At 32.6% G+C, this 18,691-nt stretch overlaps 1 protein-coding gene across 3 annotated transcripts in view; it reads left to right on the top strand.

Annotated features, from left to right (window-relative positions):
* Positions 1 to 18,691, top strand: part of LOC115432711 (rho GTPase-activating protein 7) — a 356,226-nt gene that overhangs the window by 305,046 nt on the left and 32,489 nt on the right. For all 3 annotated transcript variants that reach the window (XR_003937231.1, XM_030153641.1, XM_030153642.1), the window contains exons 10-12: positions 9,792 to 9,951; positions 12,814 to 13,012; positions 17,167 to 17,380. Coding sequence is in view for 2 of the 3 variants with exons in the window: in XM_030153641.1 (XP_030009501.1) it covers positions 9,792 to 9,951; positions 12,814 to 13,012; positions 17,167 to 17,380 (573 nt within the window). In the remaining variant the exon portion in view is untranslated. The remainder of the gene's footprint in view (positions 1 to 9,791; positions 9,952 to 12,813; positions 13,013 to 17,166; positions 17,381 to 18,691) is intronic.

Genomic DNA, 18,691 nt, shown 5'->3' with positions numbered 1-18,691 from the left:
GTAGAAATCAGAGCAGGCGGGCAGGCGGAGGGTAAATATTTCAGGCAGCCTTTTTAGAAAACTCATTTATTATTCATGGCTCAGGTGCAGTCTCATCTTGGCTTGAAATGTAGAAATAAAAACAGGTAAAAACAAAGTCTTACTGTTGCCTCATCACAGATGTTTATACCAGTGAAATAAAAGGGAAGTTGTGGTTTTTCTTCCCTCTGGAGGAAAACTGGACAGTGTTTTTGTCTGCTGAGGCATTATGGGTAATTTTAGGCCGGGGGGGTTGTAGCGGCGCATTATGTAATAACAGTGCAATAAGTAAAAATGTAATTATTTTTCACCTCGTTATGTAATCACGCTGAATTTTGTAATAAAATTCCTGAACGCATTTTGTAATAATGTTTTACATACCGCAACAGTTATTACAAAATGCGGGTGTAGCACTTTTTTTTTTTAACCCTTTCATGCATGAATTGTGAGAACCTTAGTCAAGATTTTTTTCTTCAGTGTTTTTATTCCTCCTTAGGCATGAAAAAAACAATGCGATCGAGTTTTTTTTTTCCTATGGAGTCACAAAAATATCCATGCATTTATTTTTTGAAGCAAAGAAACGTGTTTAAAACCCAATATCAGAAAGTGATATGAAAACAATGAAATAAAAACATTTTTAATGCTGCTAATCTGATGTCTTCTCACATTTTAACATATTCTAATGCTAGTAATTACTCACTTCATGGAGATATGCAATAAAAACCTTCTTGTCTAACAAATAACAACTGATTTACACTTAAATATGTTAGTGCAGATCAGGTTTATCAAGAACAGCAAAGTTACAGTAATGGTCTGAATGTCAGTGTATGGGATGGTGCATAAGTGTCCACTGTGTCGGCTGATATGGAACTAAAACATCAAAACCCATGAATATACAAGAGAACAGCTGGAGAAGAACTGTCCACTGTAGTGGCCTATGCATGAAAGGGTTAAAGAAAATTTAATAATTTGGTGCGTTATGTAACAAACCATCAAAATTTATGCCTTGATTGGTAAAACCATCATACCAGCAAAACAACATTTAGCATTCCAGTTTAACCCTATAACGCCAAATGTATCATATTTGATACGTGAGTTTTGAAGCCCTCTACATGATCAGTGTGATTTTTTTTTTACCTTATGTTTTCATCGAGGATTGTCTGTCTGTCTTTCTGTCTGTTTGTTTGTTTGTTTGTCACACGTACTTTACTTTATTTGACATATTCATTAATTTCTTGAAAAAGAAAATGTCCAGAGAAAGTAGTTTTAAGATACATGTTGATAGTTTTTAAAGGTTCAGTAGTTTTATTTTTTCATTTGTTGGTGTGATTTTTAACTTTGGTTTAATTTTAGAAGTATATAATAATAATAATAATAATAATAATAATAATAATAATAGGCAGATTTTTTTTACTTGAATTAAGCAAAAAAAAGTCTTGAATTAAACATAAAAAAAATCTTGACTTAAGGAAAAAAAAACTTGAATTAAGCAAAAAAAAGTCTTGACTTGAGCAAAAAATATTGAATTAAGCAAAATAATCTTGAATTAAGACCAAAAAAATCTTGAATTAAGGAAAAAACTTGAATTAAGCAAAAAAAAATCTTGAATTAAGCAAAAAATGTGGAATTAAGTAAAAATTATCTTGAATTAAGTAAAAACAAATCTTGAATTACGCGAAAAAAAATCTTGAATTAAGCAAAAAAATCTTGAATGAAGCGAAAAAAAATCTTAAGTAAAGAGAAAAACTTGAATTATGCGAAAAAAAATCTTGAATTAAGCAAAAAAAAAATCTTGAATGAAGCAAAAAAAAAATCTTAAATTAAAAGAAAAACTTGAATTATGCGAGAAAAAATTTTGAATTAAGCAAAAAAATTCTTGAATTAAGCAAAAAATCTGGAATTAAGCAAAATAACCTGGAATTAAGCAAAAAAAAAAAAAAAAAAAAAAACATCTTGAATTACGCCAAAAAATCTTGAATTAAGCAAAACTAAAAAAATTTTGAATTAGGGAAAAAAAAAAAAATCTACCAATGGAACAAGCAAAAATGATCTTGGTAAGATTTCTTGAAATCAGATTTTCCAGATCTGTTGTCTAAAACCAGTTCTTATATCTCACTGAAAAGTTCCTTTTTATGTCTTATTTTAAGTGTGATGAGATATTTGGACTAGAAATGAGAAAAATACACTTGGTCAGATTTAGATTTTTGCAGTGTGACTTTGACTCGTGACAAAAAGAAGTCGGTACTTCAAGGAGCCAAAAGCATGTTTCATATTAACATGTTTATGCATATTAACATTAATGGTGACTTAACTAATGGTGATGTTTTGGGGTTTTTTTGTTTTTTTTTTTAACATCTCAAATATTGGTTTAATATGCAATCATTCAACAATTTTTATGATCAGACATAATTGGGAAAAAAAATACTCAGTATGTATTCAGTTAGATTTAAATGAAATCACCTCCTAACCTTAACCAGAACAGTTTTCATTTCCTAGGCCTGAATGCCTGCAGGACTGTATCCACCATCTATACCATATCTGGGCATTAATAGCTAACCATGACTGGCCCGCATGAGGTCATTGGAAATTTAAAAGTCAACGCAAATATATATCATTGTAATACATGCAACCAATACAGCGGCACAGCTTTTATTTTGAAGGATCTGATAAATTAACATTTTTTTTTCGCATATACTTGCCATATTTAGTATAAGGCTTATGCAAAAAAGAAAGATTGATTCAGAATGCAGAGTTTTTAGCAAGACATAGACTTGAAGTATTTCTTCACTGAAGTCAGAGGAAAAGAAAAAAAAAGGAGCTGAGATATGCAAACAAAGGTGGATGGATCTGTTGTTTTTCATGTAAAGTTAATGTGGAGCTGGTTTTGCACATTTTCGAAAATACTTCTGTGAATATTCATTAAATAGTTGTATTCTGTGCTCCACCAAAAAAAAAAAAAAAAAAAAAAAGTCGGTACTTATGATTTATTGCAAAACACCCACTCTCCTAGACTTATGATTGTTCGGTATAAAATAGATTTTGCACTATAAATCGTACTAAACAGACAACTCTACACACACACGATTCTGTGCAATGACGCAATGAAACAAACACACTTTTAAGGGGAAGAGGAACTTTACATTTACCTCATTATTATCTTATTTTTGAGCTTCAAACTCTCAGAACTATGCTTCCATTCAGTTCCATTCCTATCATTGTGTTTTTAATGTCTCTGTATGTGTTGGTGGAAGGAAAAAAGCAAAGGCCAAAGGGACAGTTGTCGCAGCAGGAACTATTTTTCTGCTGTTTTTCAGAGTTTGTATCATTAAAAACCTGGTATTACACAGAGTTAATGAGCTCAGTGTTGTTCCTCCTGCGCTTCTTTAAAGAATGTTTTTGTAACATGCCCTGGTGCCAGATTCATTTTTAGGGATAGGAATAATAATAATATCAAATATTCATCCTGTTTACTCTGCTTTACATTTAATATCTTCAGAATAAACACATGACCTGTTTGTTTTATGATTTGGCAGAAAAGCAATTAGATTTTTGCACGGGGGGTAATGCTCAGTGAGATAAGTCTGAATGCAGGAACACATGACTCCTCCTGGATATTCGTCTTTAATTTTCAGGATCAGACGTTTGTTCTGGGGAGTTTTATCCTTTACTGGAATAACAGCCGGTCGGTAGCAGCAGTTTGAAAAGCTTCACTGAGGTTTCCTGCAGATCCAGTGTGCTGTGTTTCAACCCTTCACAAAGCTTATTTTACAGTTTAAACTCTGGCTTAAAATCTTCCTTTTTTTTTTTTTTTTTATAGGATTTATCAGAGAAAAAAATGTGACCTTAAGGATGATGTCGAGAAAGAATGCAAATAACTGCCGAACGCCATGAGTGACAATAGAACAAATTCATGTTATATTCAATTACAAAAGAAAGAACTGAACTGTTTTTCATGTCTTTGGTAAAACAGCTGTGAAAAGACGCTGTTTTCCTGCGTGTTACAATTTATGTTCATGTGTTTTCTGACGGGTTGATAAATTATTTTAGTTTATTTACACATTAGATGCAATAAGAGGATGGATGGATGGATGGATGGATGGATGGATGGATGGATGGATGGATGGATGGATGGATGGATGGATGGAAAAGAAATAATTCCACTTAGACAGGATTTTATACTTAAAATACTGAGCAGTTCCATCCAGTTCCAATGTATGAATGGACAAATGAATTAAGGAATGGATGGATGAATGAATGAATTGATGAACTGAATGAACGAACGAATGAATTAATGTATGAACGACTGAATTAATGGATGGATGGTTGAATGGATGGATGAATGGATGAACGGATGGACGAACTAACAAACGAATGAATGAATGAATCCATGAACGAATGCATGAATGGATGGCTGAATGAATGAATGTACGAACCAATGAATTAATGAATGGATGGATGCTTGAATGAATGTACGAATGAACTAATGGAATCAATGAATGGATGAACAAATGAATGAATGAATGAACGAACTAATTAATGTATGGATAATGAGTGAATGAACAAATGGATGGATGTCAGACCAACGAACAGACAGACGGCAAACAAACAAATGAATGAACGAACAGATGAATGAATGAATAAATGAACAAATGGATGAATAAATTAATGAATGAATGAACATACAAATGAATGAATTAATGAATGGATGGATGGATGAATGAATGAGCAAATGAATGAACAGAATGAATAGATGGATGAACGGACAAACGAATGAATGAATGAACAAACTAATTATTGAATGGATGAATGAATGAACAAATGGACAGATGGTTGGACAAACAAATGGACAGACGGAAGGACAAATGAACAAATGAATGAATGAATGAACAGATGAATGAATTAATTAATGACTGAATTAATATTGAATGGATGAATGAATGAATGAATGAATGAATGAATGAATGTACAAACGAACGTACAGATGAATGAATTAATTAATTAATTAATGGACGGATGAATGAATGAACGAATGAATGAACATACAAACAAACGTACAGATAAATGAATGAATGAGTGAATGGATGGATGGATGGATGGATGGACGGACAAATGAATGAATGAATGAACAGATGAATGAATTGATTAATGACTGAATTAATATTGAATGGATGAATGAATGAATGAATGTACAAACGAACATACAGATGAATGAATGAATGAATTAATTAATGGACGGATGAATGAATGAACGAATGAATGAACATACAAACAAACGTACAGATAAATGAATGAATGAGTAAATGGATGGATGGATGGATGGATGGACGGACAAATGAATGAATGAATGGATGAATAGATGAATGAATGATTGACCAAACGAAAGAATGAATGAATGAATGAATGAAGTTGAGGTCCAATCCAAGGTGGAGATAGTTTTAGAGAGACCACCCCTGATACTACACAGACGTCTGTCAGAACAGGAGGTGAACTTCCTAAAGTTTGTCTGGAGAAAAGTCCAAAAAGTTCTGATAATAAATGGGTAAGAAATGGCATTCATCCAGCAAAAAAAAAAAAAAAAAAAAACCTGCAGGATTTAGGGGATTTGTGGGGCTCTAATTGCAGAAATATAATATGGTACTCATAATTATGTGTAATCCCTTGAAAGTATTGTGTTTTCATTAGCGGAGAATGAACTGAAGGAGTGGAGTTAGTGAATAAAACATCACATCATGTTTCTGAAGGAGATCACAACGGAAGTCCTGCTCCTAGAGGGCTTCAAAACTATTGTATCAAATATGATACGTCGGGCGTTATAGGGTTAAAAAAGAAATATATTTAGAATTCCTATATTTCAAGCTCCTCATGTTACCCCTGTGTATTTTGTCTGTGTTTTTTTTTTTCATCCTATTGAAACACCAACTGAAACTAAAAAAGAACTGTTTAACTAGAAGACATTCAGCTGAGTGTTTGGCAGGTCCAGTTTCACACAGATAAACTAGTTACAAATAAAATGTTTTAACCTGAAATGATGATATGATCAGTGTGTTTATACTAGGGGTGTAAGAAAATATCAGTTCTGCAATATATCGCGATATTTCATTTCACATTACTAAAAGGACTGTATCGATATTTTTAGGTATTTATTCAAATGCAGATATTGCGGAGGTTCGTTTTTGTTTTTTTGTTTTTCTTTTTTGTTTGCATTTTATTTATTTATTATTTAACACTCTTTTATTAAATAATGTTAGTTCTTTTGTTGGGATTGCACAAAAATAATGTTATGATGTTAGTTCCAAGGTTATTATCATTAACGAAAACTAACAAAATGACGAAAACTAGATTTGTAAAAACATTTTCGTTAACTGAAATAAATAAAAACTATAATTAAAAGAAAAAAAACATAACTAACTGAAACTGTATTGTGTGCTTACAAACTAACTAAAACGTATAAAAATTATGGATGAAATTCCCTTTGTTTTCATCTTTGTAAATGTCAGATTGATACGAAAGCGATTTATTTCGTTCAAGCAATTTTAGCTAGCGGCACCATATGGCACTTCACGGTCCGTCACTTGTCATCACTTGTCATTTCCAGTCGTCTTCTGGTCCTCACTCTACCTGGAAACATGCAGATTAAAGTTGGGAGAAAGCAGCAGAGTCCTGCCTGGGATTTATTTGACAGCGAAGAAGATAAAAGATACGACAAAACTAAAATTAATACTAAAACTAAACTAAAACTAAGCATTTAGAAAAAAAAGTTAAACTAATAAAAACTAGCAAACCTGCTCTAAAAATGAATCAAAACTAACTGAATTAGAGAAAAAAAAAGTCAAAACAAAATAAAACTAAACTATAATGAAAAATCCAAAACTATTATAACCTTGGCTAGTTCTGAACTAATAGAATATGAACATTTGAACAGGACCTTAAACTGTCACGTCTGTAAAACATAATTTACGTTTCAACACAGGAAAATTGTGATATAGCATTAGATCCTGTTGTGATCAAATAAAAATGTGTTTAGTATTTGTGCATATTTCTGGTTTAATTCAATTCTTCAAGGAAATAATCATTTAAAAAATAGAAACAAACAAAAAAAATTGCCTTTTTAACGGTATTATGATATATCTTGATATATTGTATCGTGAATCTAGAATTGAGATTTGTGTCGTATCACCAGATTCTTGCCAACACAGCCCTAGTTTATACTGAATAATCTAGAATTAGAAAACACTGAGGTGTGTCTCTACCCATAAAAACACTTCAATCTGTGCAAAGAATTGAACAAAATACCTTTGTTTTCATTCCTTTTTCACTCAAACTGATTCTGATTGGGATAAAACCGTGTCCTGTCATTATTATAAGTTTCCTCACGCTGCATAATTAGTCCAAGTATCATCATTCGGATGATTTAATCACTGATACCGAAATGAGAGCTAGATAATGGGGAAAGTTTGAGGCACTTTTCTCAAATAGCCAGAGGCCAAAAGCACTGAGAGGGAACATTATTCTGCTTTTCTTTGTCTTTTGTCTTTTGGTCACTCTGCTCAAATCCACTGGGCTGATGTGTTTGAAGGATGATGAGCCATGGAGAAAAGATGATTATATCTGTCTTTTGTTAAATCAAAGTTATAACAAGGCTGCAGTTTTACTCAAACTGCACTCAGCCTTGTAATTGTCAGTATTAGAAGCTAAAATGAGACAGTAGATATAAAGAAGAGTCGGTTATTTGGATCTTCTGAGATTAGATTAACAGAATTCCAAGGAAGAAAAAAAAAATACATTAATGCTATTAACCCATAAAGACCCACCATCGACCAAAATACATGGAAATAATTGGTGTAAAATACAGTTTGTCATCTTTTCATGGTCATCAGATATGACCCATTTGGATGTTACCATGGAAACACTATCATCTTCTACAACATTAATTCACCAGTAAAACCCATGGAGTTGTGGATGGACACACTGGGTTTATCTTCAGTTAATGATAGATTTTAACCAAAAAAAAGTCATTTTTTCTTCAGTTTTCTCTTTTTTCATAAAATAAGCTTTGAATTCACTCTGAGTTTTCATGAACATCTAAATTAAATATAGGGAAATACACGATTTACATTGAAAAATGCAAAATACAAAAGGTAATATTATTATAAATGGTGTTAAATGACTTAGGAAAGGTTAAATAGAGACAAGAATTAATTTGGGAACAGCCAGAAAAGTAGCGCTGGGTCTTTATGGGTTAAAAGACTTAACATTTGACATATTAATCTAAATCTCACACATCTTCAGAATGTGTATTTAAAGTTTTCTGCTCAAAAAGCTGGTTGTTCATTGTACTGTGTGAACATCTACATCAGGGGTGTCAAACTCATTTTAGTTCAGTTCCACATGCAGCTAAATTTCCTTAGTCAATATTGTTTTCTTGAGTGTTTTTATTCCTCTTTAGGCATGAAAAAACAATGCAACTGATTTTTTTTTTTTTTTATTTTTTTTTTTTTTATGAACCTTTTTTTTCATGGAGTTACAAAAATGTCCACTCAGCTGGACACCATGCATTTAATTTTTTGAAGCAAAGAAACATTTATTTAAAAAAATCATCATCAGAAAGTGACAAACTGTGTGAAAACTATGAAATAAAAAAAAAATTGTAATGCTACTTGCTAAATTGCTACTGTTTTCTCACATTTTATCATACTCTAATATTAGTTATTACTCATTTCAGGGAGATAAAGTCCTCCTGAGACCCAGGAAATTGACAGTTTAGCTTTTTTACATTAAAAAAATTGTCTTGATCGGAAACTGCATAATGCAACAGTTTTTTTCAGATACATTTTTAAAATTATTTGTATTTATTGATTTTTTAATGGAATGTTCTTTGCAATGCACAGCATTTTTAAAGTAAAACTGTCAAACTTTTGTCCCCTATAGAGGACAAAGTGCATTGCTGGGTCTCAGGAGGATATGGAAAAAAATAAAAATGAAAAAATTGTTTCTTAATTACAGTCTAATAACAATTAGCAATTGATTTACACTAAAACATGTTACTGCAGATCAGGTTTATCAAGAACAGCAAAGTTACAGTAATTGTATGAACTGCAGTGTATGGGATGATGCATTAGTGTCCACTGTGGAACTAAAACAACAAAACCCATGAATAAACAATAGAACAGCTGTAGAAGAACTGTCCACTGGAGTGACCACTGTGTGTGAAAGGGTAAATGAACCCTTTCATTTAACCCTTTCAGAAAATTAAATTAAAATACCTGGTTTTTACTGAACAAACCCAAAATAAAGAGGATAATATACAATAAATGGTGATAAATCACTTATGAAAGGGTAAATATAGAGGAAAACTCATTTGTGAACTGCCACAAAAGAAGCGTCGGGTCTTTATGGGTTAATGGCTGAAAACAAAGCTGATATCAGTTCAGAGCATTGAAGAAACTCCAAAATCTAATCTCTTTGATGGACGTCCACGTCTGTGTGTTTGTGCTGCGCAGTCGATCTGAATGGGACACACATTTAGGGATCGCTGGGGATTTATGTAATCGAAAAATGTTTATTTGGCTCTTCCTTCAAAAGGAAACGGATCCAAAAACAGCCAAGTTTAGTCTTTTTTTTCTCCACTTGGCTGGCTGAGATTATACGTTCCCAGGACATTTGCAAAACATTTTGGAGTGTAGATTAATTTTCATAAGTTTTCCCGCAGCTCTGGCGCTGTTTGTTTGATGGCTTTCTGAAACTTCTGTAAAGGAAGTGTGTGTCGTCTGCAGGACCGTCCCCAAACCTCTGAGGAAGACTAAGCTGATGGAGGTGAAAGGCCGGCGGGTGTTCGGGGTCCCTCTGCTCGTCGGCGTGCAGCAGACAGGAGAGCCGCTTCCTCCCAGCATCCTCCGGGCCCTGGTGTACCTGAGGACCGAGTGTCTGGACCAGGTAATGGGGTCAAAGGTCACGACAGGAACCACAACAACATCCTGTTCAGGGTTTTAGGACTTTATATCCTAACCTTGAGAGCAGCAGTTCCCAACCTTTTTTTTTTCTCATGACCCCATTTTAACATCACAAATTTCTGGCGACCCCAGACATTCAAAATGGAGACTTTTTTTTTGCTGAAATTAATTTGTTTTTGATCATGTAATAGTTTGCTATACTATGTTGCAAATAAATGTTAATTTTAGACGACATTTAGTCTATATAATGTATATTATTATGGATGGAGGCAGAAAAGCCAGGTGTAGATTACTGCACAAAGGGAGAATTTTATTTTCCTTGCTGAGGATATGTACAGTCAGTCCAACTTGGATTTACAAGGCTGACAATTAATACTGAACAAACAAGAACTCAAACTATGAATTATGAAAGAGCTGCAGCATCTGAAACTGACCACAAGGAACATTTGACAGATAAACAGAACCACAGTGCTACAGTTTCAGCTTCAGTTTGTCTTTTATGGATTGGGATTGTCTCTGTCAACTCAACATATATTAATTATTATTATTATTATTATTATTTGTTTTGTTTTTTTTATCAGTTACTAGAAATTTCAGGTGACCTCATTTGAATTCCAGGTGACTCCACGTGGGGTCCTGACCCCAAGGTGGAAAAACACTGCATTAGGCTATGTCTTATGTTTTTTTTGTTTTTTTTTTAACTTTATTAAAATTATGTAGGTGTACAAAACAGAGAAATTTTGAACATTAAGGTGTCAAAAGGAGCAAGCATCTAAATAAATAAGTGAAAATAATGCAAAGATTTAGAGACACAGAGAAGAATAGACAAATAATAAAAATTTAAAGTATACAGATCTAAGAAAAATTTATCAATTAATTAATTAATAAATACATCAGAGAGTAAGTTCAGTCCGTTTTAAAGAATTCTCAATAAATTGACAGAACCACAGTGCTTCAGTTTCAGCTTCAGTTTGTCATGTCTTTTATGGATTGGGACTGTCTCTGTCAACTCAACATATATTTTTTATTATTATTTTTTTTATTTTTATTTTTTTTTATCAATTACTAGAAATTTCAGGTGACCCCATTTGAATACCAGGTGACTCCACGTGGGGTCCCAACCCCAAGATCGAAAAACACTGCTTTAGAGCATGTTTTTACTTCAGTCAGTAAAAAACAATATTTACAACACCACTTTTTTTTTTTTTTTTTTTAACTTTTTTTATTCTGAATTTATTTATTGCCCCGCCCCCTGAAGAAGAGGCAAAGGGTATTGTTTTTGGTTCAGTTTGTATCTTTGTTTCTTTGTTTGTTAACACTTTAGCAGCAAATCTATTGGTTGAATTCATACCAAATTGAGTTTATAAATTGCCAGTGACCCAGAATAGATGTCATTACATTTTGGGGACAGCAGGTCAAAGTAAAAATATTTTATGAATTTTTTAAAATTGTTTTTTTTTCTCCCATTTACATAAAATGGACGAAATTTGAAATGTCTATAAAAACACCAATTTTGTTTCAATTTACTTCAAACTTGGCACATATATAGAGGCAGTTGATATGCTGACATAAGCACATGCATAGACATGATGACATCAGCTGGATTGTTACCCACACTGCAGAAATCTAAATCTTACCAAGTGTATTTTTCTCATTTGTAGTCCAAATATCTCATCACACTTAAAATAAGACATAATCACCTAAAGAGGAACTTTTCAGTCAGACATGACTTATTTTTAGACAATAGATCTTCAAGTATGCAAATAAAAATCTTGTATTAAGCAAAAAAAAATCTCCCAATGGAACAAGTGAAAATTATCTTGATAAGATTTCTTGAAATAAGATTTTCCAGATCTTTTCTCTGTAAATCAGTTCTTATATCTCACTGAAAAGTTACTCTTTAGCTGATTGTGTCTTATTTTAAGTGTGATGAGATATTTGGACTAGAAATGAGAAAAATACACTTGATAAGATTTAGATTTGTGCAATGAAAATAAGCTACAATACGTGCAAGGGGTGGGGTTTGTTGTGCCTGGCACCACTTGTTCTGAATTTATTCTAAATTTTGGATGTAGATGTTGAACCAGAGGTGGATCCTTCAGTCCAACAGGGTTCCTGATTCTATCTTGACCATATGTGAAACATTAGACACCTCATCTGTGTTTAAGAAAATACATCAGTAACTTTTTCTGTTATGGTCAGATTACAGCTAAAATATATACAGAAAAATATTTTAAGTTTATTTAAAAAAAAAAACAAAAAAAAACCAGCATTTTTCAGATAGGAGGTTTTGTTCTGACAGTCACGCATCTCTTACCATTGATACTTTTTTATTTTCTGGTTTTTATTTCTATTTTATTTCTTCCTGTTTCTGCATGCATTAATTAAACAAGGATTTTATGTATTTTATTGTGTATTTAACCATTTTATTATGCTTCTATTACTTTATTATTTTTTCATCTGCTCTAGTTTTATTATGGAGCACTTTGAGACCACTGTGTGTGTGTGAAATCGCGCACTTTCATATTTTAAAATAGTTGCAATTAATTTTTGCTTTAGCAATTTTTAATATTAATCCTTTTCAACCCACAGACCTCAGCAGATTACTTTTTTTTTTTTTTTTTTCTTATTTCACATGTGCTTTTTTGCATTTTTCCTGTCATGACATTTACAATATTCTCTTGGTTGTAATTTGCAACTTCAACCACTAGATGTCACTGAATATCACACATTTCAAAGTTTAAAATGATGCTTAGAAAACAAAAAAAAAAACACTAGACCACTTCATTTGTGCACAACTGTTCTTATTCAAATGTTTTGTAAAATAACATCTGGCATCATTCAGGTGGGTCTTTTCCGGAAGTCGGGGGTAAAATCTCGGATCCAGTACCTCCGTGACCTGGTGGAGTCCGACCCGGACGGCGTGACGTTCAGCGGTCAGTCTGCTTTCGACTTGGCCGACATGGTGAAGCAGTACTTCAGAGATCTGCCCGAACCCATCTTCACCAGTAAACTCTGCGAGTCCTTCCTCCATATTTACCAGTGTGAGTCACCGCCGTTACACTGTGACGATGTAGAAACAGGAGTGTCCGACAGGGGCCACATTCAGTCCAACATGAGCGGAAGTGGGCCGGACCAGTAAAATAATAACATAATATATAAATAATAAAACCCCTAAACTTGTCTCTGTGTTTAAGAGTGAAAAAAGTAAAATTATGTCATGACAATACCTCCACTACATAACGCAATGGGTAAACAAAGTAGGGCTGCTCGATTATAGAAAAAAAAAAAAATCACATTTATTTTAGCAATAATTGAAATCACGATTATTAAAAACGATTATTTGTTAACCTTAAAGTTGTTTATTTTTTTCTTGCAAAACAATGTAAAATATACTCTTTAAATATAAATAAAGCTTTTAACCATTAAAACAAAGTATGTTCACTTTTGTACAAAACAAAAAAATCTTTGAATGCAAATAAGTGTACTGTAAATTCAAGTATGTTTCCTTTTGTAAAAAAATAGTGCACTGGAATTAAACTGCTCTAGACTTGCCATAGAACTGGAGCAATAAAAAAAAAAACTCACGTAAAGTGCAAATTATAAATTCAAGTATTTTCAATGTAGTATGAAACATAGTAAATTCAGTGGCGTGCCGTGAGGTTTCAGTTCAGGCCTTCTGTATACATCAGCCATCTAGAATACGTACGTTAGGGTTATATAGGTTAGGTTAGGTTAATACGGGAGTTGTAGCGTAAAGAGATTCGGAGACTGAAGATTGCATTGCAGACAAAGTTGTAGACGGAGTGTTTTTTATGTGTTTTAGTTTTTCATAAGATTATGATAAAGGTGGCGGTGGTTAAACTTTAGATGGTTAAAAAGGTTTGCTGTGTTACCGGTCGGTGCGGACACAACTACGAAACACTTTTTGCACGTAATGGGTTTTTGCTCTTCAACAAACCCAAAGTGATTCCATACAATTGAATCTGACTTGCCTTTTTTGTTTACCAAACACTTCTGCTGTGATTCTCCTGCCATTTTTCCAGACCGCTAGGTACAACTTTCCTCTCGGGGTGGACCTGCCGGCTAGCAGGCAGCTGTAGCTTAGAGGGGGGCAGGGCAGAGCAGCTCATGGTAGCTTGCGTGCACGTGAATTGAACAACTCAAAATTAATAATCGTTTTTTCTCGATTACATAATTTTTGTAATCGTTGTGTGTAATAATCGAAATCGTAATTGAATTTCGATTAATTGCACAGCCCTAAGACAAAGTAAAAAAAAAAGGTTATTATGGAAAAAAATTACTGCAAGATTACAACTGAAACTAGAAAAATTTGAGAGAAGATGGAAACCAATAATTCAGGCGATACAAGAGCTCTAAATACCTCTTTTTGTTTTTAATATTGCTCTTTTTTTTTCTTTTTTTTTGTACTTACACATGCTGCTTTTTGGTAGCTCAATTATTTTATTTTATTTCTTTTCCTCAGTAGCACCTGGTTTGGTTTCTGCAAATACACTTATCTGTGCTGGTGGAATATTAGAAGTCAGATTTCAAGAATGTTGTTGAATCCGTGTATCATTCGTTCATTTGTTTTTCAATTTAAAACCAAAAATCAAAAAACAAAAAATGACGTGTTTTTTTTTTGTTTTTCATTTTCAAAACCAGAATGAAAAATGGATAACGGTTCGTTTTTACATTTCCCGATTTTGTGCTCAAATGAAAAATGGGAAAAACGGATAACGACCGTTTAATCCAATTTTGCTATTTTCAATATAGTTAAGTTGTCTGACCCAGAAGTAGTCATAACTAGGGAAAAAATAAACAAGCGGAATCATGGCCGGACTGGAGGAATATTTTGCTATTCTTAAGCAGCTCTTTGATTCGGAAGCGTATTGCATTCATACAAAAAAAAAAAAAAAAAAAAAAATTTGGCTCTATTTTTATGAATTAACGAGATGAACAGCCATAATATTGATCAAATTACATTTAATTCTCTTTAGACATTTGAAGTTGTTCATATTTATTTAGGTTATTCATATTTCTTGCGACAGGATAGGCTGTAAATATAAACATCTTCTTGTAATCTTACTTTAACCCATAAGGACCCAGTGTGACTTTTGTGTCAGTTCCCAAATGGATTTTTCTCTCTATTTAACCTTTCCTAAGTGATTTATCACCATTTATTATAATATTATCCTCTGTGTTTTGCATTTTGTCCCAGTGAAAATCATCTATTTTCCTATGTTTAATTCACTGATCATGTAGATGTTTGTAAGAGCTCAAAGTAAACTCAAAGGTTATTATATCAAAACAGAAAAAACTGAAGGAAAAGTGACTTTTTCAGTAAAATATATCATTAACTGATCATAAACCCAGTGTGTCCATCCACTGTCATTGATCCAGCTCCATGGGTTTTACTGGTGAATCAACGTTGTAGAAGATGACAGCGTTACCATGGTAACTATGGAGCCTCTAAGCGTCCAAATGGGTCACATGTGATGACCATGAAATGATGACAAACTGTATTTTACACCAATTCTTTACATGTACTGATAGGATTAATGGACCAACAGGTAATAAACAGTTTAGATCAGTAGATGGTTTTGGTTTACAGTGGATATTTGGGTCTTTATGGGTTAATTTTACACTAAAAGAAATAGAATAATTTGGAGTCGCCCTTATTTATAGGTTATTATGACAGTATTTTACTCCTCTGACCCACTTGAGATCAAAATGGGTTAAATATTGTTAAAACTTAAGTTTAAATTATTGCATTTCACAAATTCATCCAACGGACCACATTGGACCCTTTGGTGGGCCGGTTTTGGTCCACGGGCCATGTGTTTAACACCCGTGATGTACGACAGCGTGAGTAAACAGTATCTAAAAGCAGACATGAACGTCATTCATTGATTATCTCACACAGACATCGTCTCTTTAGGTTTTAGTTTGATTTATTTGTTAATATATTTTTTTTACATGCCACCTTTTGCTGACAGAACTTTTCTCTACTTTTCGCTTTGTTGCTGACATTTAATAATTGCACATTTGATAATATCATTTAATTAAAGGATTACTAATGTTCATCTCATTTAATTTTATTAAAAATGATGTGCAGATTATTGGATAAAAATGGACTTAATTGGCAGATTAATCAAAAAATAAATTAACAGTTTGCTTGCAGCCCACAAGCTATTAAACTTTGGGTTTATTGTTTGCATTTTATCACCTCAACTTCCAAATATACTTTATGTAGCACTATAGTTTCGACTTGGTTGGAGTTTTACCTGGTGGTAGGTTCACGAAATGAGTGCCATAGTAATACTAATAGTAATAGTATGGTACAAGGACAGTGGATCAAAGAATCCAAAGTACAACATCTTACAGGTACTAATATTTATTATTATTATTTTATTTATTTATTTATTTATTTAATTTATTTATTTATTTATTTGGTACAAAAAAAATCTTTGTAGTGTTAAATTACACAGTTTATTCCACATAAACATGAGAAACATGTATGTGTGTCTCAAAAACGCGAAAATACTTCTATTTTCCAGATTTTGTTTTACTCCAATACTAAAATACAAATTTTTGGCCAAAAGTAAATAACCTCATCTTAATACATAAAGACCCAAACATCCACCAAAACCATCTACTGATATAAAATGTTTAATACCTATTGACCCACTAATCCTATCAATCCATGTAAATAATTGGTGTAAAATGCAGTTATTCATCTTTTCATGGTCATCAGATATGACCCATTTGGAGGTTCGGAGGCTCTGTAGTTACCATGGAAACACAGTCATCTTCTACAACATTGATTCACCAGTATAACCCATGGAGTTGGATCAATGACAGTGGATGGACACACTGGGTTTATGTTCAGTTAATGATAGATTTACTGACAAAAATCCCTTTTTTCTTCAGTTTTCTCTGTTTCAATAGCCATCAACTTTAATTCAACCTTTACTGAATATCTAAATCATCAGTTAAATAAATATAAATATAGGAAAATAAATGCAAAATACAGAGGACAATATTATAATAACTGGTGATAAAAAAAGTTGAAATTTATTTGGGAACTACCACCAAAGTAGCACTGGGTCTTTATGAGTTCAATAATAATAAGAATAATAGCTCAGTCTATATTGTCTACAGTATTTTGATTCCTATTTTCTTTTTTTTTCTGCAGATTTTCCTAAAGACCAGCAGCTGATGGCGGCTCAGGCGGCCATCTTGCTGCTTCCCGATGAGAACAGGGAGGCGTTGCGGACTCTGCTCTTCTTCCTGCGTGACGTGGTCGCCTGCGTTGATGAAAACCAGATGACTCCGACCAACATCGCTGTCTGCCTGGCGCCGTCGCTTTTCCACCTGAACACTCTGAGGAGAGACGGCAACGCGCCCAGGTGAGTGAGGACGACGTCACCATGGCAATCAGTTTGATTTAAACTACTTTAATCCTCCACTTCAATCTCAATCTCCTATCTTCATTGTACACACAATAACAGTAAAGGCTATTCTTTTCTATTCTATTCTATTCTATTCTATTCTATTCTATTCTATCTTTTTCTATTCTATTCTATTTCAATTCTATTCTGTCCTTTTGTCTTCTATTCTATTGTATTCTATTCTATCCTTTTCTGTTCTATTCTATTCAATTCTATTTCATTTCTGTCCTATCCTTTTCTTTTCTATTCTATTCTATTCTGTCCTTTTCTGTTCTGTTCTATTCTATCTCAGTTCTATCATATTCTTTTCTATTCTATTCTATTCTATTCTATTCATTCTATTCTATCTTTTGTTCTATTCTATTTCAATTCTATTCTATCCTATCCTTTTGTATTCTATTCTATTCTATTCTATTCTATTCTATTCTATTCTATTCTATTCTATTCTATTCTATCTTTTCTGTTCTATTCTGTTTCAATTCTGTTCTATTCTATTTCAATTCTATTCTATCCTATCCTTTTGTATTCTATTCTATTCTATTCTATTCTATTCTATTCTATTCTATTCTATTCTATCTTTTTCTGTTCTATTCTGTTTCAATTCTGTTCTATTCTATTTCAATTCTATTCTATCCTATCCTTTTCTATTCTATTCTATTCTATTCTATTCTATTCTATTCTATTCTATTCTATTCTATTCTATTCTATCTTTTTCTGCTCTATTCTGTTTCAATTCTGTTCTATTCTATTTCAATTCTATTCTATCCTATCCTTTTGTATTCTATTCTATTCTATTCTATTCTATTCTATTCTATTCTATTCTATTCAGTGTGTTTCTTACACCTTAAATCTAATACTTTTTCAAGGTCAAGTTTATTGATATAGCACATTTAAAACAACACAAGTTGCCCAAAGTCCTGTATAAAGATATAAATAAAGCACATAATATGGTAATATAGAAAAAATAAGAATAAAATATACTAAAACTGATAAAAACAGATTTTAAAAAAATAAAACAGGATAAATAGGATAAAAATGGTTGAGCAAATAATGTTTTCCGTCATTATTCATGTTGGATTTGGCTGTATTTTCCATCCCAGCCACGTGATAATTAGCAAAATTCTCATAAAAATTCCAGATTTCTAGAAAAATTCTGTTCACTGAATTTGAGGAAGACTACAGGTTGCAGCCGAAACATGTCAAGGTAAAAGACTTAACTCTTTTTCCATCTGTCTGACAAAAAAAGAGAAGGAAATCTGCATAAGTTTT

The sequence above is a fragment of the Sphaeramia orbicularis genome, chromosome 14 (assembly GCF_902148855.1).
Source record: "Sphaeramia orbicularis chromosome 14, fSphaOr1.1, whole genome shotgun sequence".
Taxonomy (NCBI): Eukaryota; Metazoa; Chordata; class Actinopteri; order Kurtiformes; family Apogonidae; genus Sphaeramia; species Sphaeramia orbicularis.
This window is presented reverse-complemented; position numbering and strand designations above follow the sequence as displayed.